The sequence below is a fragment of the Phascolarctos cinereus genome, unplaced genomic scaffold (assembly GCF_003287225.1).
Source record: "Phascolarctos cinereus isolate Bilbo 61053 unplaced genomic scaffold, phaCin_HiC Scaffold_5;HRSCAF=322, whole genome shotgun sequence".
Taxonomy (NCBI): domain Eukaryota; kingdom Metazoa; phylum Chordata; class Mammalia; order Diprotodontia; family Phascolarctidae; genus Phascolarctos; species Phascolarctos cinereus.
The window spans coordinates 403,373,248-403,399,742 of NW_027555958.1; the positions used below are offsets into that span (position 1 = coordinate 403,373,248).

A 26,495-nucleotide genomic window follows, 5' to 3' on the forward strand; every position below is an offset into this window, starting at 1 on the left:
CTGCCCCATGACCATTTCTTATCTATGGATCACAGTTGGGCAGCTACCAGACTCTATGGTATCTCAAGGTCCCTTTAAGCTCTAGGATTCTGTGGCTTGCCCAAGGTCATGGTGAAAGCCAGAAGAGAAATACCCCGGGACGATCTGTCTTGTAATGCCTTGCTGTTATTGATTTCCTCTTTGGAAAGCAAGGCAATTCAATATCACTCCTTCTTATTCCCTTCACTCTTTCCACTCTGCAGAAAAGAACAGGGACCTACCGTTTGGAAGAAGATGCAACTGCATTGATTGGAAGGAAAATCTCTTATTCCATCTTGTCTATGGTGTTGTTCCACACTCTATATTTAGTTAAATGCTTCAAAGAGCTAGAGATGCAATAAAAATGAGCTAAAAAGATATCGGGCCCAGGCCAAGAAGCAGTACGAAGCTGCAAGATCTTATTCTGTGCCCAGGGAGGATGACTTTTAAAAACCCAGAGATGATGTAAACACATACAAGCTTTCCCAAGAGCACTATGTTTTCTAATCCTCTGACATTATATAATCACCAACTAATCAACCTAGGTACTGGAGCAAGGATGAGAACAGTAGGGTCCTCTTGTACTCACAAAGAGATAAATCACAGAGAGGCTAAACCCACAAGCCCAAGACCACACAGGGAGCTAGTCCCAGAACTGGCAAAAAATGAAAGTCCAACTTCCCTGTTAGTGCTGGCCTGTGGTTCACCCCAGATGCTCCTTGCATCAAAGAATGACCTGGTTCCAGAGGCCAGAGCATCCAGCATCCTGACCTGACCAAAAAGTGAAAATCAGCTTGATGGGTAGACATGCTATAAGTTACCCAGTCCATCTTGCCACAATGCCATGCCACTAGAATAATCAAAGTAGGAGATGGTGTCCCTTGGGACATTCTAGCAATCATTACAAATAGGGAAATCCATGAATACTCTAATTTATTTCAACTTTAAAATGGAGATAATGATATCTGACTACCTAACATGAGAGAGATCCCTTTTTGGAAAAGACTTGAGATTTCATTAGTGTAAAGAGTTATTGGTGATGAAATTCCTTTCACTAATGAAGAGAAATAACTGCTCTGTAATTTATAAAGAAATACCTGGGACACTGAGAAATTAAGTGACTTGCCTAGGGTCACACAGCCATCATGGGTCAGAGACAGTATTTGAAGTGAGGTCTTTCTGACTCCAAGGAAAGCTCTGTCCAGTATGCTGCTGTCCCAGAGGTGTACAGCTCCTGGAGTGAGAGCAAAGGATAAAAGATAGCCAGTTTTTAATCCCCTTTACTGTCAATGAAGTTGCACCCAAACCCTCCATCCTTTTATTCTTTCCTCAGGTGGACAAACAAAGAGATATCTATCATTGTTACTGAATATTCAGTTTTCATTGTGTTACATGTGCTCCACTGGTAACAATTCAATACCAAGAGATCTAAAGAAAAGCCCCTAATATGTGGGGGGGGAAGGCATCCCCTGGAGAGGACTAGGAGGAAGGCATCAACATGACCTGCACGGGGATAAAGTGTTGGAGATGAGATCATAGATCTATCAATTCATCAAAAATATCTATCTCATCAAACTGCCACAAGGGTCAAATGAGATCATGTACATAAAGTGCTTTGTCAAGCATTGAGCATGATGAAAAAATAGCTACAACCACTATTATTCCTTTTATTGCTATGTCTAGGGGAAGTGTGGTGTCCCTTTTGGCAAAGGCCAGAAGACAGAGTTAGTCACCTGGGGCCAAGGGGCTGGGGAAGTTAGGTATTGTTACAAACAACAGATTCCTTATCCCTGGCAGAGACATAAATTCTCCATGGGCAACTGGAAATTTAAGGGTGAAACATGGTAATGAAACAACATACAATGATACAATAATACCAGCTATTTTTCTTTTCTCTGTTTCTCAGATCAGAGATTCCCTATTTCCCTGGAGAAGCCATCCTTAGGGTAGTGGGCATAAACTGGATATAGCTGTTCTCTTCTGAGTGTACAACCCCAATCTTCTACTGCCACCACCACCATTACCTTATCTACTAAAGTGGCCGTGTGGTCACCACCTTTGGAGTGAAGCTTTTAAACATATGGCCAGTAATGTTGGATCAACGTCCACCCCTAACAAAGCTCATCCCACTTGTGGACAGCTCTGATGGTTAGGAAAACTTTCCTTCTATTGCGTTGAAATCTACCTCTCTCAGCTCTTTGCATCCATTCTCTTATTAATGCCTTTACGTCTGAGATATATACTTGAAAGATAATTCAATAAGAAGGAAAAAGGGGAGTTGTCTAAGTAAACCAATGTGCATCTTCAGGGAGTTCATCAATAAACTTAAATTTATATAAGACATATTAAGAAAATGAATCCAACATTGGTAAAGAAGGAAGAATACAAAACGCAGGCATAGTCCTGTAAAAGTCAGCTCAGAATGCTCAGAGGGTGATGAGGAATGCAAAGGACAGGAAGGTCTGTTCATTTTTATTGTTGTTGTTGTTCTTATATTAGAGAAAAAAAAAGATTAAAGAAGGAATAGGACCATAAGACTTGGCTTCTTAGTACCATGCCTTGCATAAAGTAAGCATTGAATAAATGTTTTTTTCTTTTCTTTCTTTTCTCTTTTTGAATGAGATACATGATTTCATCAGTATTTTTATCCTCTCTTTGTAAGAAACCTCTTCTACCTGTGCAAATCAATACTTTCCTTCACAATTTATAATCTTAGAGAGTTGCCTAGGACTCTGAGAGGTTAAATGACTTTCCTACAGCCAACCTGTGTCAGAAGCAGGACTCAAATCCAGGGCTACCTAACTCTGAGGCTAGCATAGCACCATTTTACCTTACAATAGTGCTTTGAATTAAAATAAATAAAATAGATGACCACTTAATGGAAATGTCATTGAGAAGATTCTTGTTAAAGTATGAGTTGGTCTTGATGGCTTCTGAGGTCCCTTCCAATTCTGAGATTCTATGGGTCTTTGAAGCAGCTATTATGTTTTCCCTCATCTTCCCTTCTCCACACTAAAGATTCCCATTTCCTCCAAATGAATCTGCTATGTCATGTTCTTGGTGTTCTTCTCTATTCCTGATAAACTCTTCTGGATTCCTTCTAGCTCGTCAATACCTGCCCCAAAAATGTAGTATCCTAAATTCAACACCAAACTGAAGATTTGGTGTGGGCGGGAGAGAGTCCAGTGGAGGTATTACCCCAGGGTGTTGTCAGGTTAAAATGAGATAACAAATGTAAAGCACTTTGCAAACCTTAAAGACCTATATTGAAGCCAGTTATTATTATTAATATTATTATTATTATTATTAGCTTACATTAGGAAGGAAGGGAGGGAGGGAGGGAGAGAGGGAGACAGAAGGAAAGAAGATAAAGAAATGAGGTTAATTTGTTATGACTTGTTCTTAATGAAACTGTATTAACTCTTTGTGCTTACTACTTCCTTTTATAGATATTCATTAACCATATCTTGTTTTTAATAATAGATAGCTCACATATTCTTTTAATTTTTTCTGGTTTTTTACTGTAATACAATTATATCAATCCTATCCTATTATATCAACGACTTTTAAAATTATATTTCCTCTTTTTTGTTTTTCAGGGAGTCCACTACTTAGGTAAGGTTTTCCAGCTTCTCTTCTAAGCTGTTTGTTCTTCCAAGTTTTCCCCCAAAAAAATTCTAATTTGACTTTTTAGAGACAGGTTGAAATAATGGATAGAGACCTGGCTGTGAAATCAGGAAGACCTGACTTCATTTCCTGCCCTGGATATGCCCAACCTCTCATTGCTCAGGCAACTCTTTAAGATTACAAATTACAAGTTGCCAATTTGCATTCAATATCTCTCTGTCTACTAGCTGTTTCCCTGCTGTCTATAGATACGCCCACATTTCCCCCATCCTCAAAAAAAAAAAAACCTCACTTGATCCATCCATCCTCACTAGTTATCATCCCATCTCTCTCCTCCCTCTTGTGGCTAAACTCCTTTAGAAGGCCATCTGATATTGATACCTCCACTTCCTTTCCTTTCCTTTCTCTCTCTCTCTCTCTCTCTCTCTCTCTCTCTCTCTCTCTCTCTTCTCTCTCTCTCTCTCTCTCTCTCTCTCTCTCTCTCTCCCTCTCCTTCTGTCTCTCTCTCCCTCCCTCTCCTTCTCTTCTTCACTCCTTTTCCCTCTCCCTCTCCCTCCTCCTTTCCCTTTCCCTATCCCTCTCCCTCCTCTCTACATTCTGGATTCCAACTGCTCTCTCCTCTCAGGCTTGGACAGGAATAAGATTACAAAATAGCATAGCTATTTTTAAGGTATCTGGCTTGGCAAATATATTTAGAGTTTCCTCCTCCCCTTTCCTCTTCAATTTAGATTTGCAAGGCTACAGATAAATATACTTTTATCAGCCCTCATTAGGTGCACTCCATACCTAGCCAAGTATCCATTAAAATTTAAGCTATAGTCCACAAATCAAAACCTTGTTCTTAGGCACCATCTTCTTAATCAGCTCTTTTCTCCTGAAATTTAGCTTTATCCAAAGCTCTTGCCCTGCCTTTGATTAGCAGCAGCAATGAATAACACCTGTATCCTTACAGCCTTCCTTTTCTTGCCCAGGACTTTATACTATTTTCTATAGTCCTTCTGCCAGAATCACTCATGCTCAAGTGCCTATCGTTAGAAGTGGGTAATAATCTTCAGATTTGCTAAGTCTTAGGAGGTTCTCTGCTACATCCAGGATATATACCCAAGAAAGATTGAAGATGTCTTATTGTTAACATCATGCCAATAAATATCTATCTCAGCATCCTTTAGCAAGGCGTTACCCACAACCACTACCTGTCTGTTTATTCTTCTGCTGCTTCCTGGATATTATCTCCTCTGACAACACCTTTGGATCTACTTCATTGTCCCTTAGGACACAGACAGCTACTTCCACTTCAGAGGATCTAGATCCCCTTCTATGGGAAGAGCTGCATACCTCTTAATTAACTCCATGTGTTCAGTGGTCCTCCTTCCCTTCTTCCTCCTTCTATCCTCCAACCTCCTGACCTAGGTCATATTTTTACTTGAGCTTCAAAAGCTTTTTCTTCTTTTTATTTTGAAACCCTTCTCCTATTTTAAAAAGGGAAGCACTTCATTTCCCTGACAATCTAGGGAGTGAAGTTAACAAGCATTATTAACCACCTACTATGTGACAAGTACTGTGCTAAGTTCTGGGATTACAAATATTAGCAGACAGACAGTTCTCAGATGAAGAAATTAAAGCCATCTATAGTCATATGAAGAAATGCTCTAAATTGTTATTGATTAGAGAAATGCAAATCAAAACAACTCTGAGGCACCACATCACACCTATCAGATTGGCCAACATGACAAAACAGGAAAATGATAAATGTTGGAGAAGATGTGGGAAAATTGGAACACTAATGCATTGTTGGTAGAGTTGTGAAATGATCCAACCATTTTGGAGAACAATTTGGAACTACGCCCAAAGGGCTACAAAAATGTGCATACCCTTTGATCCAGCAATAGCACTCCTAGGGCTATATCCCAAAGAGATCATACAGATGGGAAAGGGGCCCACATGTACAAAAATATTCATAGCAGCCCTTTTTGTGGTGGCAAAGAATTAGAAATTGAGAGGATGCCCATCAATTGGGGAATGGCTGAGCAAGTTGTGGTATATGAATGTAATGGAATACTATTGTGCTATAAGAAATGATGAACAGGTTGACTTCAGAAAAACCTGGAAAGACTTGTATGGTCTGATGCTGAGTGAAGTGAGCAGAACCAAGAGAACTTTGTACACAATAACAGCCACGTTGTGCGATGACTAATATTGATAAACTTAACCCTTCTCAGCATTACAAGGATCTAAGACATCTCCAGAGGCCTCTTGATGGAAAATGCTGTCCACATCCAAAGAAAGAACTATGGAAGTTGAATCGCTATCATTTTTTTCCTCTTCTGTTGAGTTTTGTTTCATCTTTCTGATGGTTCCTCTTATTGGTTTTAATTTTTACTTACAACTTCACTAATGTGAAAATATGTTTAATAGGAATGTAAATGTATAGCCTATATCAGATTGTGCACTGTCTTGGGAAGGGTGGTGGGGAGGAAGGGGGAGAAAAATTTTAAACTCAAAAGTATACGAAGTAATTGTTGATAAATCAAAATAAACTAATAAAATTTTTTTTAAAATTAAAATTAAAATTAAAAAAAAAGAAATAACATGACATGGAAGGAAGGGAAGGGAAGGGAAAGGAAGGGAAAGAAAGGGACTAGGGAAAAAATATATGTGTGTGTGTGTGTGAAAATATATTTTATATATTATATATATAAATTTTTAAAAATAAGGAAAATAAAAAAACAAATATTAGCAGAAAGAAGTATGGTACCTGCTCTCTGGGAACTCACAACATATAGAAGGAAGTTGAAAGGAGGAGTGGAGGAGAGAAGACATAAAGGTAACTTGTACCTTGTGGGAAGGAAGGAAGAGTGTCATTGTAAAGTAAGTCCTAGAGAATCAGGAGTCCAGTCTGGAAAGGAATGAAGACCTGGTTGGCCTGGGCTTCCTCCTTACAACAGAGATTCTTGGAAGAGCCAGTCAATCAGAGGAAGATGATGCAGAGGGTAGCAGTCCAGAGATGGAGTGAGCTTTCAGGGTGAAGAGGTTTCTGGGGCATTGAAGAGAAAGGTCTAGAGTCTGGAACACAGCCTGGAAAGGTGTTCCTGGAGCCAAATAAGACCATGTTTTTTTTTCTAGAAACTGATCTAGACCAATAACCCACTATATAAACCTAATGGATGGTGCCTTCTTCATCCTCTCCTAGACCTGGTACATTGCCATCCTGTTTTTAGCAGGTGAGAGTCCACAGCTGCTCAGTTGAGTAATGACAGAGCAGAGCCCACCTTAACCTTTGTGAATTTCTCACTTCATGGCTTTATTTCTTAACCTGATAAATAACTTTAGAAGTCTGTGGTAAGCTGCTAGAGAATAAAATTTAATAGGAAGCAGACCACTCTTTCTCCTGCCTGTTTTGCCTCCTCTTTTCCCTTTACCCTTATATTTTCTATCTCCCTTATTCCCCTTTCTTTCTGGTAAAGCAAACTGCAGAGCACATAGACTTGAGTAAGGAAAAGAGCAGCATGTCCTCATAAATATTTAACAACCAGATCTGGTTGAGGGGAAAATGTATGTACAAGGCACTTTCAAGTTTAATTTGCATTATTAACATTTTCTCCATTACTTTTTTTTTAAGTTTAAACAATCAAGAAAAGAAAACTGCAAACCCTGATTTGTAGGGATTGACATTTCCTGAGGTGTAAATGCTCACACTGAAAATTTAATCATTGGCTGTGTCTCTCCAGCCAGTTCGAGCTGGCTTCAACACATCTCTGAAGAAGAGTAATTATCTTCCTACCCCAAGGTCTTATCCTTCCTCTGTCTACCACCAGAAATGACTTGGTGTCTCACATTACCTTTGCAACAGGCCTCTATTTTAAGGAACATGGAATGTTGGACAGAGAATCAGCTCCTAGAAATGATACACAACATCATGGCTCATTTTTAACTTGGAGCCAGATCCTACCAGGAAACAATATTGCAATGTCCTTATGTCCATGAAATAGGCTATTTCAGGCAACCGGAAAACATAATATAAACTAACCTTAATAGAGCACTTTAAGGTTTACAAAGTACTTTCCATATGCTATTTCACGTGAGCATATTCCATATATATCATCCTGTCCTTACAACAACTCTATTAGGTAGGTGTCATTATCCACATTTGACATTTGAGGAAACTGAGGCAGAGAACAGTTAAGTGACTTACCAGGAGTCACACAGTAAGTGGCTGAAGTAGGATTTGAATTCAGGTCTTCCTGATTGCAAGTTCACTGTTCTGTCCATCCAGCTGTCTCCAATAAAAGCCTATTCAGGGCCCTCTGGTTAGCTGGAGAGTGTCACACCCCCCTTTCAGAGCAGAGTCAGGAAACCACTAATTTGGGTTCCAGTCTTAGCACCAATTTGCTGCTGAAGCTTAAGCAAGCAAAACTCCTTTACCTCCTTTAGCATTAGTTTCTTAATCTGTAAAATGAGCGAACTGAATTAGAGGATCTCCAAATCCTCCTCTGCTTCTGAGATTCTATATTTTGGAAGTGAGACATAATTATGAAACTCTACTCCAAAACTTGGTAGTGGCCACTTACCCCCAAAAAGAATCTGAATAAACTAATACACAAATCAGCTCAGGAAAAATTCACATGCAAATATTAAGCTCATTGAAGAAAGACATCTGCTTTCAATCCATTGTTTCGAATTCTCATTACTGCAGCAGAAGATTAAGATATAATGAGTTTCAACAAATATTTACTATGTGACTCTTAGGGGTAGCTAGGAGGCACAGTGGATAGAGCATTAGGCCTGGAGTGGTGAAGACCTGAATTCAAATTCAGTCTCTGACACTTACTAGTTGTATGACCCTGAGAAAGTCACTTAATCACTGTCTGCCTCAGTTTCTTCTTCTGTAAAATGGGCATAATAATAGCATCTACTTTCCAGGGTTGTTGTGAAGATAAAATGAGATAATTTGGTAAAGCACTTTGCATACCTTAAAGTGCTATGTGATCACCATTACTATTATTATTATTAATATTTACAAAGGACCAGTGTGAGATGCTAGGAATAAGACAAAGATGAACTACAACAATTTCTCCCTTCAAGGAGCTTCAAATCTAATAGAGGGGATAAAACTTATTTTTTCTAAATCTAAGATATAAGGCAAATATTATGTGTGTAAGGGAGAAGCAGGAGAGATGGTTTTTAGCTCAGGGATTTGAGAAGATGGTACATGAATTAGTCCTTGGAGGAAGGGAGAAACCTCAATAGGGGCAGGGTGAGTGTCCATTCTAGGTGGGAAAGAAGAGATAAACAAAGACCTCCAGACACAAAAAGGCAGGACAAGAATGGCGGTGGGTGGGAAGGCTGGAAGAGTGCAACATAATTTGGTTACAGGCCATCTGTGGAGGTCCTTAGACAGGAGAATAAGGAATCTGTAGGAGAGTCTTTGTAGAGTTCTAAGCAATGTGATTAGAACAGGGCATTAAGAAGATTACTCAGTGTGAAGGGTAGATTGGAGAGAGGAGAGATGAAAGGCAGGAGAACCAGTTAAGAAGATAATACTACTCGCTTGTTTCCAAGAAATCCTTCTGTAAAGCCTCGTCCTGGCAGGAAGGTAACCCTTGGTTCTCAAAAGCTAAACAAGCAGAGGAGAATCTCCCAAGAAGCTCTGATTGTGGGCCAGCTAGTGAGCACTAGGTGGTCTGTGAGTGCCTGGTCTGGAGATTAACCTACCTAAGGTTTTTGGGTTTGGTTTTGGTTTTTTAGGCAATTGGGGTTAAGTGACTTGCGCAGGGTCACACAGCTAGTAAGTATCGAGTGTTTGGTCTGAGGTCAGATTTGAACTCCAGTCCTCCTGACTTCAGGGTCGGTGTTCTACCCACTGTGCCACCCTTAACCTACCTAAGTTTTGAGAGCATCATTGGTTTGGTCACCACGTGAATTTTTTGGTGACGGTCAATAGCAATTCATGACAACAATGAATTGGAAGGCTGCAGTATGTACCATGCATCGACATATTTGATCCTTCTAATGACCTTGTGATATTAAATATATTAAATTATTAAATATTAAATATTAAGTATAGCCATTGCCGTTTCAGTTTTACGGATGAGTTGACCATGGGTTGAACAGGTTATGTTTGGCCTAGGATGCCAAAACTAATAAACTGCAGAGCCGGACTTGAGTCCAGTCCTTCTGCCTCCACATCCGGTTCTCTTCTTGCCAATGCCTCACATGCAAAGCACTGTCCTGGCTTAGGAGAGAGAATCTAATTGGAGAGTGAAGACCTACACATGGGAAACATTAAGTAATGCAATAAGGCAGCATACGATGCCCCTAATTTTGACGAATTTGTTGTGGAATAGGCAAGTGTGATGCCAGTTCAAAGGAAGGTGAAAACGTACTAGAGCATTTAGAATACTGAGAAAGGCTTGACTGTTTGGTCTGTTTCGCTTTAGTGAGTTACTACGTTTTTGAAAACAAGACTTGGTCTTTGGTGTGGTTGATTCTAAGCAATAATTATAAGTCAATTTAATAACTATTAAGTGCTGACTATATGCAAGGAATGAGCTAGGCGCTAGAAATACAAAGAAAAATAGTAAAAGCCTCAAGGAGTATATTCTGTCTTAAATTCAACAAAGCAACTACGAATTCGAAGCAATAATAAGCAGAGAGGGATATTAGGAGGGAGGGTGGCATATGTGTTAATAATGACAATAGGATAGGGAAGGGACCTGTGATTTCTTTGGTTGTAGTGGTTGTGTTCATTCTTCCTTTTTTGAAGAGGACCAATGATGTCATGGGTGACATCTTGACTCCTGGATGAATTGGATTTAAGTGAGGTAGAGTTGCAGAGTTGTTAGCCTCACTCTCTTCCACAGTTATCAAAGTCCAGTGGCAAGACAAAAGTCAGGATGATTGCTTGGGATGTGGTGATGATCCTGGCATCTTTGACATCTGACCAAGGTCAAAGCACTCCACCTCGCCTGTTTCAGCCACCTTTGGGGCCACTGGAAGAAATTATTCTCATCCACTGGAAAGTCTTCGAATCCTCCTAGCTTACCAATGGGGCTGAGGCCTATCAATTACCCTCAGCCTAGTGAGACGGTTTTAGCAGAGTGTGGCTGCTGTGTATGCTAAGCTTCTTGGAGCCACATGGGTTTAACTCTCTCCTTGGTGAGGAAACTCCTACCAACGGAGATTAGGGCTTTTTCTTCAATTTAGAGTCCTAGAGTATTGCCTAGACTCTAGAACAAATAAAGTTTATTGATTTGCCCAGGGTCGCACAGCTGGTATGGAGTATACCACCCTGCCTCTCTACAATAACTATAATAATTTACATTTATATAGCACCTTAATGTTTACAGAGTGCTTTGCATATCTGCTCTCGTTTGAGCCTCACAACAATCTTGAGAGGTAGCGTTCCACAGATATTTTCCATTTAATAGATGAGGAAACAAGAGTCTCAGACACTTTAAGTGAATTGCCTGTGGTCACCCAGCTGTCAGAGGTGGGATCTGAAGCCAGGTCTTAACAACTTAAGTTTAAAACTCTTGAGTTGTTCAAGAAGATAACAAAGTGGACCCCTAAGTTCCACCTCCAAGACTGAATGCAACCTATGACTTCTCTAGCCCATGCTGACAAACCATCTCTACATTTTCTGAATTCTACTAGCATCAGGAGTTAACTTTCATTGCCTTTGTATGGTTCTCATGGTTTTTCCTAGCAAGGCTGTAAGTTTCCTGAGGACAAGAATTTGTCTTTTATTTTTCATGTGTTTTTGACAGGGCTTAGCACAGTTTGGCTCTTGAGTGATCTCACTTATCAGCAAGAAATACTCCTATATAGAGTATTCATGTATTTGTGTTGGTGATACATTTTTAAAGATCTTTGATTGGGCCCTGAACCCATAAAGAGAAATTCTAATTAAAGACATCCTATACTTAATCCACAGCTAGCATACCCTGAAACCTAAAAACTTAACCAATATTTGATGGTGGTGAAACTAGTTTGGAGAAAATGTTGTTTTATAATAATAAAGAAGCCCCTCTATACAACAGCCATCCAATTTTTCCATCCTCTTTCCTAAAGGATACAGACTGTTCTTGTTCAAACTCCTTCGAGAGAATTTGGAGGAAAAAAATGAGGACAGGGTAACTACTGGCCGGAAGATGGAATGTTACTGCTATTTGTTCTGAGGACAGGGCACTATCCACCCAATATAAACAGCCAAGGTGAAATACGGCTGAAGAATAAAATGATCTACTGTCCTAGAAAGTTGCAAACTTTGGCCAAGCCACCATGTGGCCGTGTAAAAAGCTCCTGGTGAGGGGCCGGGGGAGGAGTGGATGGAGAGGTGGAGCTGCTGTGGAAAAATCAACCTCAGTGAGGAATCCAGCACCAAAATGAATGTAGACAGAAGATGAAACATTTTTTTTCAGATTTGGTTAGAAATGTTCTGAGTAAGGTCTGGAAATTGATTAGACTGCTCTAGTCCTTAGCACATTCATTAAATGAAGTGCCATGGGTTGTAGACAGACTCTCTTCATTTGTTAAGATTAAGAAGCAGATTCTAATTCCAATTGTCCTTTTCCATGTGTTTCAAGGTAACTTTCCCCTCAGGGTTCTTTACAGGAAATAAAAGATTTTTGGGAAAAAATAGCCTTACTAGATATACAAGGAAAGAAGGCTTTAAAGGGGAGGCTATAGGACATGAGACTGTCAGACTCTGGTTGGATGAAACCCATCTCCAAGAGCAGGGTCTGCAGACCCCACTGCAGAGTGGGGACCTCAGGACCATAGGTTAGAGAGAAATGACTTACATTCATTCTCCCCCACTTAAAATGGAGTCCTCTTCATGGAAACACTCAGACCCAGTAGGGCAGCAGTTTATTCCACTACTACCTGCCGTTCAGCCAGTGAGGGAGATGAAACAAGTACTAGGAGTCCCCTGCTGTGCCTTTCTGGCCCCTAAATTCATTTTTAAATAACCGAGGCACTGGCAAGAAAGAAATCAAAACGCGTGGTTTCATATGGAAATGAACAAAATCATCACTCTGTAAAAAGAAAAATTTAAAAACAGCCCCAGCTCTCACTTTCAAATATAAACCCATGTTTCAAACATAACACCATGAATCAAGCCACATATTTAATGTCAGCAGGGAGAGTAATTTTAGAGGCATGCCAACATGAGGCGGAGGGGGAGGCTTAGAACATAAACCATTATTTATATTTTTATTTATTCTATTTCCTACAGATGGAAAATAAATTTCCAAGTGCCTCAGACCCTTATTAGAATCCAAAATAGAATTGGAGATTTTTGTTGTTAGCTGCTGGCTCCCTCTGGTGCCCATACGGATCGCTCTCACCGGCCTTTGGTCAGAGACAAGCCCTACAGGCAGCAAATCCATAATTTCAGTCTTTCCCCTGAACCAGGCATGCAGGGTTACATTGCCTCATACTTCAGTGTCTCCCCACCTAACATGTGGCAGCTGACTCATGGTAGGCTTTGGGTTCAAGTATGGAAGGGACCATCCTGACCTGGAATAAGCAACCCTTGGCATTTTTAATGGACAAAATGGAGAGATAGAAACCCCGTTTTAAAGCTTTCTTTTAAAGCTCTCCCCTTTCTAGCCAATCCCACCCAACACTAAGCTCTTTCAGGGCGTGAACACAGCTTGAGGCTCTCTTGTATTTATCATTCATAGGTGTTAACTCCTCTGGCCATACTCCTCAAGAGTAAAGATCACAGATGTACCCATTAGCCTTTCAAAATCAGTCAGGCCAAGATGGACAGAATAAGAGAAGCTAAGAAGGGCAAGTGAAGCATTTTAACAAGTCTGGAAAATATGATCTATGCTTTGTCCCTTGGGGATCTCATCTGCTCCCCTGGGTCCAGTGATCACTTCTATGCAGATGACTCCCAAATCTATTCATCCAGTCCTCCTCCAACCTTCTTTCCCACATTTCCAAATTGCCTTTTGTATATCTCCTCTAGGATGGTACAATGATGCCCCAGACTCAATGCATCCTAAGTTCAGAGTCAGACTTGTGCTTTAAGAATATTATTTTCATAAGATATATTTTTGGATAAAGCCAATATGTGAATTTGTTTTGCTTGACTATGCAAACTTGTTACAGGAGAGGTTTTGGGTTTTTTTTTTTTGTTTATAATTTAGAGGATAGGGTAAGAAAGGAAGTGGGAGAGTTGTGATAGTGATGCCAAAAGAGAAGAAAAGAAGGAAAAGAGGATCATTGAAACATGTTTTAATTATTCAACTGAAACACTTTAAAATGAAAATCAGAGAAAGACAGACTAGCAAGTCAACTTTGAAACTAATGTGTTGAATTTATTACAAACTTGTTTTAATCATCTTTTCCACTTTTTATGTCCGTATTTCAACAACAACAACAGCATTTGTATACCTTAAGGTTTGCAAAGTGCTTTACATAGATTATCCCATTTTAGAGACTGGGCCAGTGATTTCAATGGTATAGGGAACTCCAGGATGAAGAAACTTTCCCAGCCAATGCAAGCTGGCATCTTCTTGGCAATTTATAATCTTAGAGAGTTTGTAGTCACAAAGCCAGCATGTGGAAGACACAGGACTTAAGCCCAGGTCATTCCACTACACTAGGCTGATTTTTCAAAAATAATAATAATAGCTAGCATTTACACAGTGCTTTAAGGTTTGCAGATGTTACCTCATTTAATATTCACAATAATCCTGTGATGGAAGTGCTATTATGATCCCCATTTAAAAAATGAAGAACTAAGCCAGAGATGTTCTGTGACTTGCCCAGGGTCACACAGATAATAAGTGTCTGAGGCTGGATTTAAACTCAGGTTTTCCCGACTTCAAGTCCAACGCTCTAGCCATTGTGCCAAGTGGGGAAGAAGAAAAGGAGTATTATTTTGGCAGCTATGTAGAGGATATTTTGGATAGGGGAGAAACTTTGGGTAGGAAGACCAACTGAGAAGTTACTGTAATAGTCCAGGGAAAAGGTGATGAGAGTCTTGACTAGAATGGTGGCTTAAAGAGAAGGGGATGGACGGGAGACATTCTCCAAAGGCAATAATAATAATGACAGCAACAGCTAATAGATAGTGATTTAAAGTTTGCAAAGCACTTTACATATATTATCTCATTTATCCTTAACAATATTTGGCAACTGATAAGGGCGGCATATATCTGAGAATTATCTGTATAAAGATGATAATTGAATCCCCATGGGAGCTAATGAGCTCACCAAGTGAGACTGTAGAGAAAGCAGTGCTCAAGATGAATTCCTAGGGTACATGCAATTAATTATAGGGAGCCAGATGATCCAGCAAAGGAGATGGAGAAAGAATGGCAACACAGAAAAAAAAAAAAGAGAAGCAGTGTAAAAAAAAAACCACTAGAAAGGGGAGAGTATCCAGGAATAGGAGATGATCAACAGTGTCAAATGCTACAGAGAAGTTAATAAGGATGATTGAGATAACTTTGGAGAGAGCCGTTTCAAATGAGTTGTGAGGGCAGAAGACAGATTACAAGGGGTTAAGAATTAAGTGATAGGTGAGTAAAACAAATCAATGAGTACAGAAAGGTTTTTTCCCCCTATGATTCTGGCTATGAAAAGGAAGAGAGATATAGAATTATATAATATATTATAGTATATGTAATATATTAATATGTAAGAATAGGGACAAGAATTATATAATTCTATTATATGAAGGAATGGTAGAAAATGAGCTGGTAGAAGGGAGAAACCAAAGATTACAGAGAGAGGAGATGGATGGGAGGGATAACATCATGGGGGAAAAATAGGAAAGGACGGGATCAAGGGTGCAGGTAGAGTTAGCCTTGGTGAGAAGGACCACTTCTTCTCCTGAGAATGCACCCACTTCTGTTGTCTGTCTATGTCTGGAATGTATTTCCTCACCATGTCTGCCTGTTAAACTTCTCTTCCTTCAAGACTCGGCTTAGGTGCTTGATAAAAGTTTCTCTGTTCCCCCTTCACCAAAGCTCCAATTATTTTTCACCTCAAGTTTTCTTTTCTTCAATTTTATTTTAATAGAAATATATTTTCTCTCCCTCCTACCCCTTTACTCCATTTTAAAAAAGAAAAGAAAAAATATGCATACTTGAGCAAAACATTATTTCCTCATTGGCTGTATTAAGCTATGCTGCACTCTACACCCTGAATCCATCACCTCTCTGTCAGGAGGTAGATGACAGGCTTCATCATTGGTCCCCTGGAATCATGGGGGGGGGGTCACTGTGTTGATCTTAATTCTTCGAGCTTTCAAAGTTGTTTGTCTTTATAGTGCTGTGATTATCGTATGAATCAGGTTTTTTTGGCTCTGGTCATTCCATTCCTCAGTTAATAAAAAACTTCAAAATTGTTCATTTTTATAATAATAGTTATAATACAAAGTGTCCTTCTGGTTCTGCTTACTTTATCCTGCATCAGTTCCTACAAGCCTTGCCATATCTCTTTGAAATCGTCCACTTCATTTCTCCCAGAACAATACTACGCTGTTCCATTCATTTACCACAATATGTCCAGCCATTCTCCAGTTCTTCCTAGAGCACTTTATCTGGATGTCTCTCCTTTGTATCCCTATCTACATCATACATCTGTGTACCTGCCATTCATCTCGCCTGGCAGATTATAAACTCCTAGTAATCTGTCCCTGAGTGTAGGGGCTACGCCATTTTTCACGTTTATATTGCCAAGACCTCATACCGATGCCTTGCCCAAAAGGTGCTTAATAAATGCTCATCGTATGAATTAACCTGAGGCATTGTTGCTATTGAATTTTAGACACTCACTCCAGCCATAGAGAGAAGATGAAGCAGCTGGGACTGCTGTATACAGAGAACTATACTAGTGCTGTGTGCGTGCAGAAAGGGGGATAGGAATAGGGACTAGATCTGTCATTTCATGGGTAGAGAACCCCCAGTGGAAGAAGCCCCTTCTATCAAAGCAATTTATAGTTTTATGAGTTGCCTAGAGCACTAAGAGGTTAAGTGACTTGCCCAGGGTCCTACAGATACCTACCTATAGGACAGGTAGGTGTCCTTGGCTTCCGGGCCAGTTCTCTATCCACTATGCCAAACTTCCTCTGGGGCATCAAAAGGGTCTAAAATACAAATGAAGCCCTTGCCCTTGCGATGCACTTGAAGACAACAGGGTAAATACTGTCATGTAAAGATATTACTGACAAAAACAACCTCATGCATAAAGAGCAGGCACTACACAAGTGTAACTATTTAGGGAAATGAGAAAATTGATGGAAGGCTGAATGGTAGTGCCAAGCAGGGTTAGTTTGGAAAGGTTTCATAGAGACAGTAATTCACATGCTGTATTTTAAATAAAAAATCCTTACATGGTTGATTGAAGTAGTTGCACAGTTTGATTTGAAAGCTATGAATTAGAAAAACCATTCTAGAAAGGGGTCATAGCATGGGGCAGCTACAAAGAGATGGCAAAATGTTTCTTTAGAGGATGGTTGAAATAATCATTAGAGACTTGGTTTCGTTGTATTTTTTAAAAATCTCTTTGCAAACAAGGTCCAAAGGCTTTCTGAGAGTTAAGTCTTTTTTAAAGGACATTGACCTGCCACTCAAAAAAATAAAGCAGTCCAGAGTTTGAAGTTGAATTTGGTCATTACATTTTAGAAGGACATTGATAAGGTTGAAGCCCCAAAGGAGGATAGATGATGAGGATACAGAAGAGCCTCAAGTTCACACCATCAGAGAATCAATTGAAGGAACCAGGAATGCTTAGCCTAAAGATAAAATTGAGGGTAATTATGATCACTGTGTCCAAGTATTTTGAGGGCTATCATGTGGAAGAAAGATTAGATATATTGTTTGGCCCCAGAAGGCAAAACAAGGAGCAGGTCTTCAATAAGAATTTACTAACTGCCTACTATGTGCCAGGCGCTACACTAAGCACTGAGATACAGTGAAAGGCAAAGAACAGAGCCTGCTCTAGAGGAGCTCACAATGAAATAGGTGATACAGTGCATACATACAGTTGTAGATAATCGACAGAGGGAAGGCATTAAGGTGAAGACCTGGAAAGGATTCTTGCAAAAGGTGGGACTTGAGCTGAAACTAGAAGGAAGGCAGGGACATCAGGAGGTGGAATTGAGAGAGCTCCAGATGTGGAAAGGTAGGAAGGCGCAAGGTTATGAAGGGCTTTAAAAGCCAGAGGATTCCACATTTGATGCTCACAGATACACAACTTCATTCTTTTAGCAGGAAAAGTTTTGAGAAATAATGGCTACTATAGGCACGAAAGAAAAATACACTTCTGCTTTCCCCTGGTGAACCAATACATTACATTCAATATGATAGTTTCATTGACCTTTGATCTCATCAATGTGGATATTCTCTTATATAAAAAGTATTCAGAGTTTGAGGTAGATGTGATCTGAGATATAGTATTTTTTTAAAAAGTAGGTTCTAGGAGAAAGAACTGGGAAATATGACCTTAACTACCAAAGCAGGGAAAAGAATGCATTACTTTTTCATTATCTCAGGAAAACTTCTGGTGTATTTCTGTTTTAAACTTTAGTGCCATTATCTAACAGAAGGGAGAGAAGGAATAGCTTAAAAATAGTAATGAGCTGGAGATTTAATAAAAGTCTACACCATGGGTAGAAGACATTTTATATGCATTAATGTGAGAAAAATCAATAGACCTGAGGGTCACAAAACACACTGAAAGAATACACTCGGAATCAATCAGCAAATTTATCCAAGCACTTCTAGCTTTAGTATTGAGTCAAAGTATTGTTTCCTGCATTCTCATTTAAGAGAACTTTCATGAAGACTGCTAAGACCTTAGTGTGGATACAGATTTTATAACCTGATTAATTGTGAACAGGTCTAAACCAAATACTTGAGCAGGGGAGAGAGGAAAGGAGCTTTCCCCTAACAGATGGGAAAATGCTTGCTTGGAGGAGAAAAAAGAAACCCAGAGAAAGATGTATCTTGAGGGTAAGTCTAAGCCCTGCAAGAGAGGGGCAGAAGAAATGAATCAGGCTACTGAGAAGACATGTAAAGTTCTTATTCCCTATTCCTTGTAAATGTTGGAGGTTGAAGGCAGATTAGGTTATGGTTTCTGGTACTCAGATAGAGGAACAAAACCTGTTATCGCCCTAACCCAAGCAGCAGCTCCAAAACCCCATTTCAGTGCCAAACACCAGGTGACTCTGGGTAGCACATTGCAGGTAGATCCAGAAGCATGGATAAGTCATGAATTTCATTGTGAAAACCCATGTTATAGATTTTATCATGTAAGAAAGTAATAAAAAAGGGTTTTGAGGCAAGGGGGTAGGGAAGAATAAATATAGTCATATAACTGATTGGATCAACTGAAACAAATCAACAGAATGGATCTGACTCATTATTTCACATTGCTTGCCTTTTTTCTATCAATTGCATAGATGTTAGGACACAATGTACAAGGCCAAATACTTGAACTTACACCTGCTAAACCTTTCTAGTAATTTAATCAGCTGTAAAATACTTAAAGTGCTCAATGTGCCAGTGCAGATTTGCATGCTTCAAACTGAACATTCAGAGGCAAATGAGACTATTCACACACAGCGTGATTCATTATTTCTACCCTTATAGAGTATAGAAACACTCAGACACAGAATCATCCACAATGGGAGTGCCATTTTTTTTGCTGACAAGATAAGTTTTAAAATTTTATTTTTACACTAGGATTAAGAATATGTGGATTCTGAACACCCAACAGGTAAGTGTTAAATAAAATGCAATCTCATGTGCTTAGGACCAAAGTCTCTAAATGCACTCACAACACACCATGCAATTCCACTTAGCTTAGGGCTGTCCAAGTGCAGCACATGATTTTGCCATTTTACCAGAGGATAACTGTAGGAAGTCAACAAAAATTTCAATATGTATGTTATATCCTGTAGTCAAACACTAATTTGCAAAAAAGGAGAGATCAGAGGGGCAAGAATCCAAGTCTTTGGACTATCTAGGTCTCCTGAGAGGCAGATCACACCCAAGCCCTAATGGCTTGGGTGTTTGCATTTAATGGTATTCAAATGCAAACATTTTTACAGTAACAAATCAATGTCAGCTGATGGTGGTAAAATATATAGACTTGTGACAATCTCCTTACATGGAGCAAGTAAACATCAGTTAAGTGAAATTTCTATCTTTTTTTTATAAGCAAAATGCAGAGGTGATTTCCAATACTACTGCTTATAAGTTATATTATTTGTTCAAAGTATTTTAATAACTAATCTCAACAACTTGAAAAAAAAATGTTGATAAAAATGTATTAATTAGCATCTCTCCATCACAATCTTAAGATCACTTGACATTTCCTAAAGAGTTCCTTCTCTAAGACTGAAACTAAACCTAGTATTTAATCACTAATATAGTCTTTAAATAACTAAATGCGGATTCATTTAATGAGGTATGTTCGAATACAGGACTTTTCTGAAGGATGATGAAATCCAGCTTAAAAATAAATAAAACACACACACACATGTGTTTACAAACATTTATTACTTTTCTCTCATATCATGGACCCCCTCCATTGGACAATTAATATTTTTTTTAAAACCTTCACAAAATAACACCAAAAAAGTCCAGCCACCAAAAAAAAAAAATTCCATACTGGCCACGTCCAAAAGGTGAGTGGTGTGATTCACCTTCAGCCTTCTAGACTCATGGTTTATCATTGTATTGATCAGAGATGTGGTCTTTCCATTGTTCTTCTCTGTAATGCTGATATCATTGAATAAATTGTTCTCTTAGTTCGGTTTACTCCAAGTCAACAAGCATTTTAAGTGCCTACTATGTACCAGGTACTGTACTAAGTGCTAGGGACACAAAGAAATCCCTACAAGAATTTCTACAAGATCCCTACGAGGAGATAATATGCAAACAACTTTGTACAAACAAGACACATACAGGACAAACTGGAATCACTCTCTGCAGAAGGCACTAAGATTAAGAAGGCCTGGGAAAGGCTTCTTATGGAAAGTGGGATTTTAGTTGGGACTTGAAAGAAGCAAGGAAAGCCAAGAAGTAGAGATAAGGAGGGAGAGAATTTCAGCTGGTGAGTATGAACACGGAAGTGTAACACCTGCAGGTGATGGGAAGATCAAGACCATTTCTAGGTGTAGCTAAGGTGGGATGGAGGAGTAAGTTGAGGTTAAGGTGTTTGGAGAAGTATGAATATGTACAATGAAGTCCCTTAGTATGAGAGCAGGAGTTGGAGAGATGAAGAGAAAGACCATGAGTCAGCCTCTAAATCCTTTGAGAAAGACAGTGTCCTGGAGGTAGGTAGGCAACAGCCACCAGAATCTTGATTGAATGATTAATATGGATTGAATGAACCTCAAAAGAGGTGGGTGATGGTGGTAGAGCAAGAGCCAGGAAGTGGTAATGGAGAACAAGGAGTATTCTGACTTCCCCACCAAGACCAGTGAGTTGGGGATGAAGAGACAGGATGGGGAACAAATGAAAGTACAACCAGTGCAGAAATGAGTGGCCGTGGACATGGTGTTATCAGTCCAGAGCCAGATCTCAATGAGTGCAAGATATAGAGGAGTGAGAAATAAAAAAGTTTAAGAAGAAAGCTAGCTTTTTTAACCCAGAGATCACACTGGAAGAAGTGGGTGGCTTTAAAATGAGGCACTGGGGGAGGGAGGAGGCTGGGTTGAGGAAGATGGGAATAAGGAAGTAGTCAGTGAGGGACAGAGAATAAGAGTTTGAACAATGGCAGCCAGGGATTCAGAGTCACTGAGATGGGGAGGATATGACAGGGTGAAAACATATTCTTCATTGAGAAATGAGTTCAGGTAGGTTATCATTGTCCTTAGGGGTTCAGCCTTGGCATACAGCTATCTCACAGCATCAGACAGCTGTGTGTAGTTTGGGGGGGGGGGACACTGTGAAGGGGAAAACAGAAGCATCAAGGCAACTGCTTTAGAGTTGTAGGTGGCCACAGAGGGTGCCTGGAAGTTGATGGAATGATTGCTCAGGGAGGCTATGTAGGTCCCCTCTTTCCAAGGCAGGTGGAGGTGAGGTAACTGTGGTGGTGTTGCAGGTACTGGAGAGGGTATCTGGAACTTGGCTGCTCAGAGAGGCTAAGAAGCTAGCTGAACTCAGGCCTGCCATGTGCCCATGACACAGACCAAATGCTAACTCACCTCCAGGAGAAGCAACAGCTTCTCTAAGGTCTTGACACACAGTCCTGGAACAAAAGCCCAGCTAACCACAGTTCCAGACCTACAGGAGTATAGCAGCACTAAGTCTGCCCTGTTCTTCCACCTCTGCTATGTCTGATGCATTCTTTCTCCTCCAGGTCACTTCACTCTGAATCGGATCACAGAGTTCTTCCCACTTCATTTGGAAACTATCCATTCCATCATTTCTTATGGCACAATAATATTCTGTTAGATTCACATGCCACAATTTGTTCAGCCATTCCAATAGGTGGGTACCCCCTTCATTCCCATTTTGGGGCTTTTAAGAAAAAAGCTACCATAAATGCTTTTGTACACATGGGCCCTTTTCCGCGTGGGTCTGTCCCTTTGAGGTCTCAGCCTGGCAGCAAAGAGCTGGATCAAAGGGTACATTTGCACAGCTGTTATGCTGCTTGTTAACCTTGTCTTCTTTAGTACGTAAACTGAGCCCCTGTACCCTCACTTATCCTCCCACTGGCCTGACATCAGTGATCCCGTGAACTACCATCAGTTCAGTTCTTTAGTTCACACTTCAAGTCATCTCTTCAGCTTCTTTCTCTTTCTCCACTGTTTACCATCGGTCTCCTCGACTGCCTCAGGAGGATCTGGCATTACGAATCCATCGGTCAGTTTATAATAGACGATTGTGGAATCAGACTCTACCACGGCCAGGGTGATCGACATTGGGGAATCCGGTTCAACCTGCAATTTGCAGGCATGCGTCATGATCTCTCTTATTCTGCAAAAGGAAAAAAAGTTAAAAACATTAAGATTTAAAGTTTGGTTTAAAGTCAAACAGCACTAAAATTTAATATCACAAAACCTGGGAAGAACAAAATGTTAAGAAGTGAACTGGAAGGGAAACTGACCCTTGATTTTGAATCAACTTTTGTACTACTTAAAGCCATTTTCTCCCCAACAGCATTCATATAAGTAATCAATTGTTGTTCACCTAGTACCTTTTTCCCTGATGTGCCCTGCTAACCATTTTGGCCTCCATGGACATTCTGGCACCAATCTCTCTACTCTCTGCCACTCTTGATTTGACTTAGCCAAAGGTGATGAAGTAATAATTTGGGGGTATAGGAGGGAATAGTATATGTGAACAGGGCCTCCAGTACAGCCTTAGTACTCTAGTCCTTCCTGACATGGAAGAGACCACAGGTTCTTGAAGGCTCAGCCAGCAGAACACATGTTCTGAAAGGCGCTACTAAACTGGACTGACTTTTTAAAAAGGGACTAATTAAAGACTGTAGCTATTTTGTAAGGACTAGCAGAGATAAGTGCAGAAGAGCTCATCACTAGATACATTTCTATTGGCCACTGCAACTCGTGAAATAGACACGACACTGAGAGGCTTAATTCGGCACTGGTAGAAAGGAGTGTCCACAAACATTTTTCAAATTATGAAAGTATATAAAGAAATATCTGAAGTTCATAGAACACATCCAAGTTGGATGTGGGGCTTCACAGTAAGCTTAAAGTAATGGTCCCTAGAGGATGTGTAACTATTTAGCTCAGTTTCAAGCACACATCTGATCCCAACATGGGTTATTTAGCTTTGCTCTATTCCATTGCCAAGGCTGACATTCCTACCTATGCCATTTGTTTTGCAAATGTAAACTACTGTTCCCAAGGGGAAGTCAAAAGAATGTAAGAATGACTCAGTATCAGTCATTACTAAAAAACCAATTTAATGCACATGCCTTATTGATGGTTGAACAAGAGAACGATCTTCATATTCAAAGGTAGGGTGGCATTTACAAAAGGACTTTCACAAGCATTATCACACTCAAATCTCAGAGATTTAGAAAAAGGAGCCATCACTAAAGAATATCTTCATTTTACAGTTGAGGAAAAAAAGTTAAACAATGTGTCCCAAGATCACTGAGGTAGGTAAGTGGCAGAGCTGGGATTTGAGCCCATGGTCTTCCAACTGGAAAACCAGCACCATTTCTACTGGACCACCTTAAAACAACCCTTTGAGGGAGGTAGCATATTATTATTTCCATTTTACAGACCATTTAAGACCTTATGACTGAGGCTCAGAAAGGTTAAGTGGATCTAAATATTAAAAGTCAAATCAGAAACAATCTGGAGCAGCAGGGAAGATGATATCCTTTCCCAACTATGGCAAGAGGAAGAATTCTCAACAAAACAAGAAAGAGAAGAGATAGGCAACAAAATGGATACTTTTGATCACTTAAAATCGAAAAGTTTTTGCATCCCCACCTAAAAAAAAATCAGTGCAATTAAAATCAGAAGGGAAACAGTTATCTGGGGAAAATATCTGGAGTATACCACTCTGATAAAGGTCTGATATCCAAGATATAAGGGGAAATTATTTTAATATACAAGGTGTCTTAATGCAGTTTTGAGCTTTACCAATTTCAGAAGTATAAGTGCTACAAACTTACAAAAATTATTTGAAAAATTTAATTATTTAAATTTTATGTGCAGCTATATAGCTTTGTGAATTTGGGATAATAAGCTTTTAGTTTTAACAAGATGGTGCACCTGGTCATTTTGCATGGCTCGTGCAACAGTTTCTGGATGGCTCTTTTCTCCAGCCAGTGGAGGGTGAAGGGGAGGCAGCTTCCAACTCAGCCACCTCAGTACCCCCCATGAGGGGACTTTTTCTGTGGGGTCACATCAACACTGTCACAAATGCATCAAAACCTCCTTTGGATGAGGTTACGGCAAGGATTACAATTGCAACCCTTTCAGTCAATGAGTAGCAGTTGATAAAAGTTTTTATACAAAGCTCAAAAGTCAACCCAAATGATATCTAGCACAAAATGTTGGTGATGTTAAATTTCAGTAAGAAACATATCAGTACCTTAAAACTTTACATAATTCAGCTTTTAAATGTTTTTGTAAGATTGTAGCATTTATAGTTCTAAAGCTATCAAAGCTTAAAATTGCCATAAAATTAACAGATGTCTGTGCATCTCAAGTCCCCTATTATAATTCCATTTTGTCGATGTCACTTTTGTGATATCTAGCAAGAAATCACCATGACTGATATTTAGTAGGCACTTAACAAATGCTTGTCGAAGTCCCTCATTTGGTTAGTCAGTGTTGTATTCTTATTGTATGATGCCTGTAATATGGATAAGCATACACATGAAATCTCTCCATGAGACTCACATTACAGTCCTCCAGAGTGGCTAAGACCTGCAAGCTAGTGTGCCAGGCCCTAGGTGCTACAGAAGCTACAGGTGAGTTATCATTTCCAAGGCCACACTGCATCCCTGCAGAACTCTGGTATGGCTACTGCCAGGGCACACCTGTTTTCCTCTTATTCTGCTGCTGCAAAGTGCTATTGCTGCTCCTTGAGCCTTTACCCAGAAGGCCAGGGCACCCCTGCTTTCCCCATTATCTTGGTGCTGCCAGTGCTGTCCAAACTGCTACCTACTGGTCAAATGTCACTGCCCTCAGCACTACCCAGGCTCTGTGTGAGAGCTAGGGGACCACTGCATCTTCATCTTCCATAGTTTTTTTCAAAGAAAGGCCATTACACCAGATCCCCTCCTCAGTGCTAATTGCCCAGGTCAGAGTTATGAATCTGGTGAAATTCATCACTCAGAATCTGAGGGTTCAAATAAACAAACTTGCTAGTAGATATATTCCTATACCCTCAAGTAAAAAGCAGTTGCCAGGACAGTTAAAAGCAGTCCATAGGATGATAAAAACAAGTAAAAGCCACTGGCAAGGAGGTTAAAAGCAAACTCATAAAAACCATGTTTATGTTCTTCTTGGCCAAAGGACCACAGCTCAGTCCTGGCTCAAACCTCCTGGGGACAAAATTAACCCAAACCATCACAGGTTTGTATTAAACTTTCCCCAATCACAAAATTCCTGGCCAATATCGGGGGATGGAGGTTAACTTAAGCTTCCCTGGTTCCACCAGCATCCTGGCCCACGATGGTGTCCAAGGAACCAGGTTACTGAGAGTTGGGGAAGATACATAACCTTTAGAGCAAATTCATAGATGCTTTTGGGGATGGGACTAACGGACAGCTTGAAGCCAACCCTACTGCCCCAAGAAACCTTCAAGGTATCATACTAAAGCTAGAAGGGCCTGCAGGTGCCATCTAGCTGAATTCGTTCATTTTGCTGTGGAGAAAACTAAGGCCTAGGAGTGTGTGTGTGGGGGCAGGGCCTGCTGGTGGTTAGTCCTTGCACATTAACCCTGGCCCCAAGCTTACCCACCCCCAGGGGCAGTGGTTGTACTCTTGGTGGCACTCTCCCTCTCCTGCAGCAAGTACTACCTCATGTAAAAAAGAAATGGCTTACTTTCTTTTGAAAGTATCTCAGAAAATTAATATTTATTAGGTTTTACATTTTGTCTCTCTGATTTCAAACACAGATGTTTGCTTTTCTTGGAGCAGGCCTTTCCCTTTCCCCTGTAACCCCAAAATCCTAATCTGCACTGTCAGGACCAAAGTAGCAATATCTCTCTCTTTAAATCGGCTAGGAGGAAAGATGGCTCTAAAAATGAATATACCTGTTTGTGCCTTTCTCACCTCACCTGGGGGTGTTACTGTTCTGAAAGATCCGGTGGTGCCAGCACAGACCCTGGCAAGAATTCTTCCTCTCATCACATATTACACGCGCAGAGCGCTTTTCCTCA

The 26,495-nt window shown here is 40.1% G+C and overlaps 1 protein-coding gene across 1 annotated transcript in view; it reads right to left on the bottom strand.

The window, feature by feature from the left end:
• Window positions 1–20,152: 20,152 nt before the first annotated feature.
• Window positions 20,153–26,495, bottom strand: part of TSEN15 (tRNA splicing endonuclease subunit 15) — a 37,637-nt gene continuing 31,294 nt past the window's right edge. Inside the window, exon 5 of the mRNA XM_020984283.2 lies at window positions 20,153–22,598. Coding sequence (XP_020839942.2) covers window positions 22,397–22,598 — 202 coding nt within the window. The 3' untranslated portion in view covers window positions 20,153–22,396. The remainder of the gene's footprint in view (window positions 22,599–26,495) is intronic.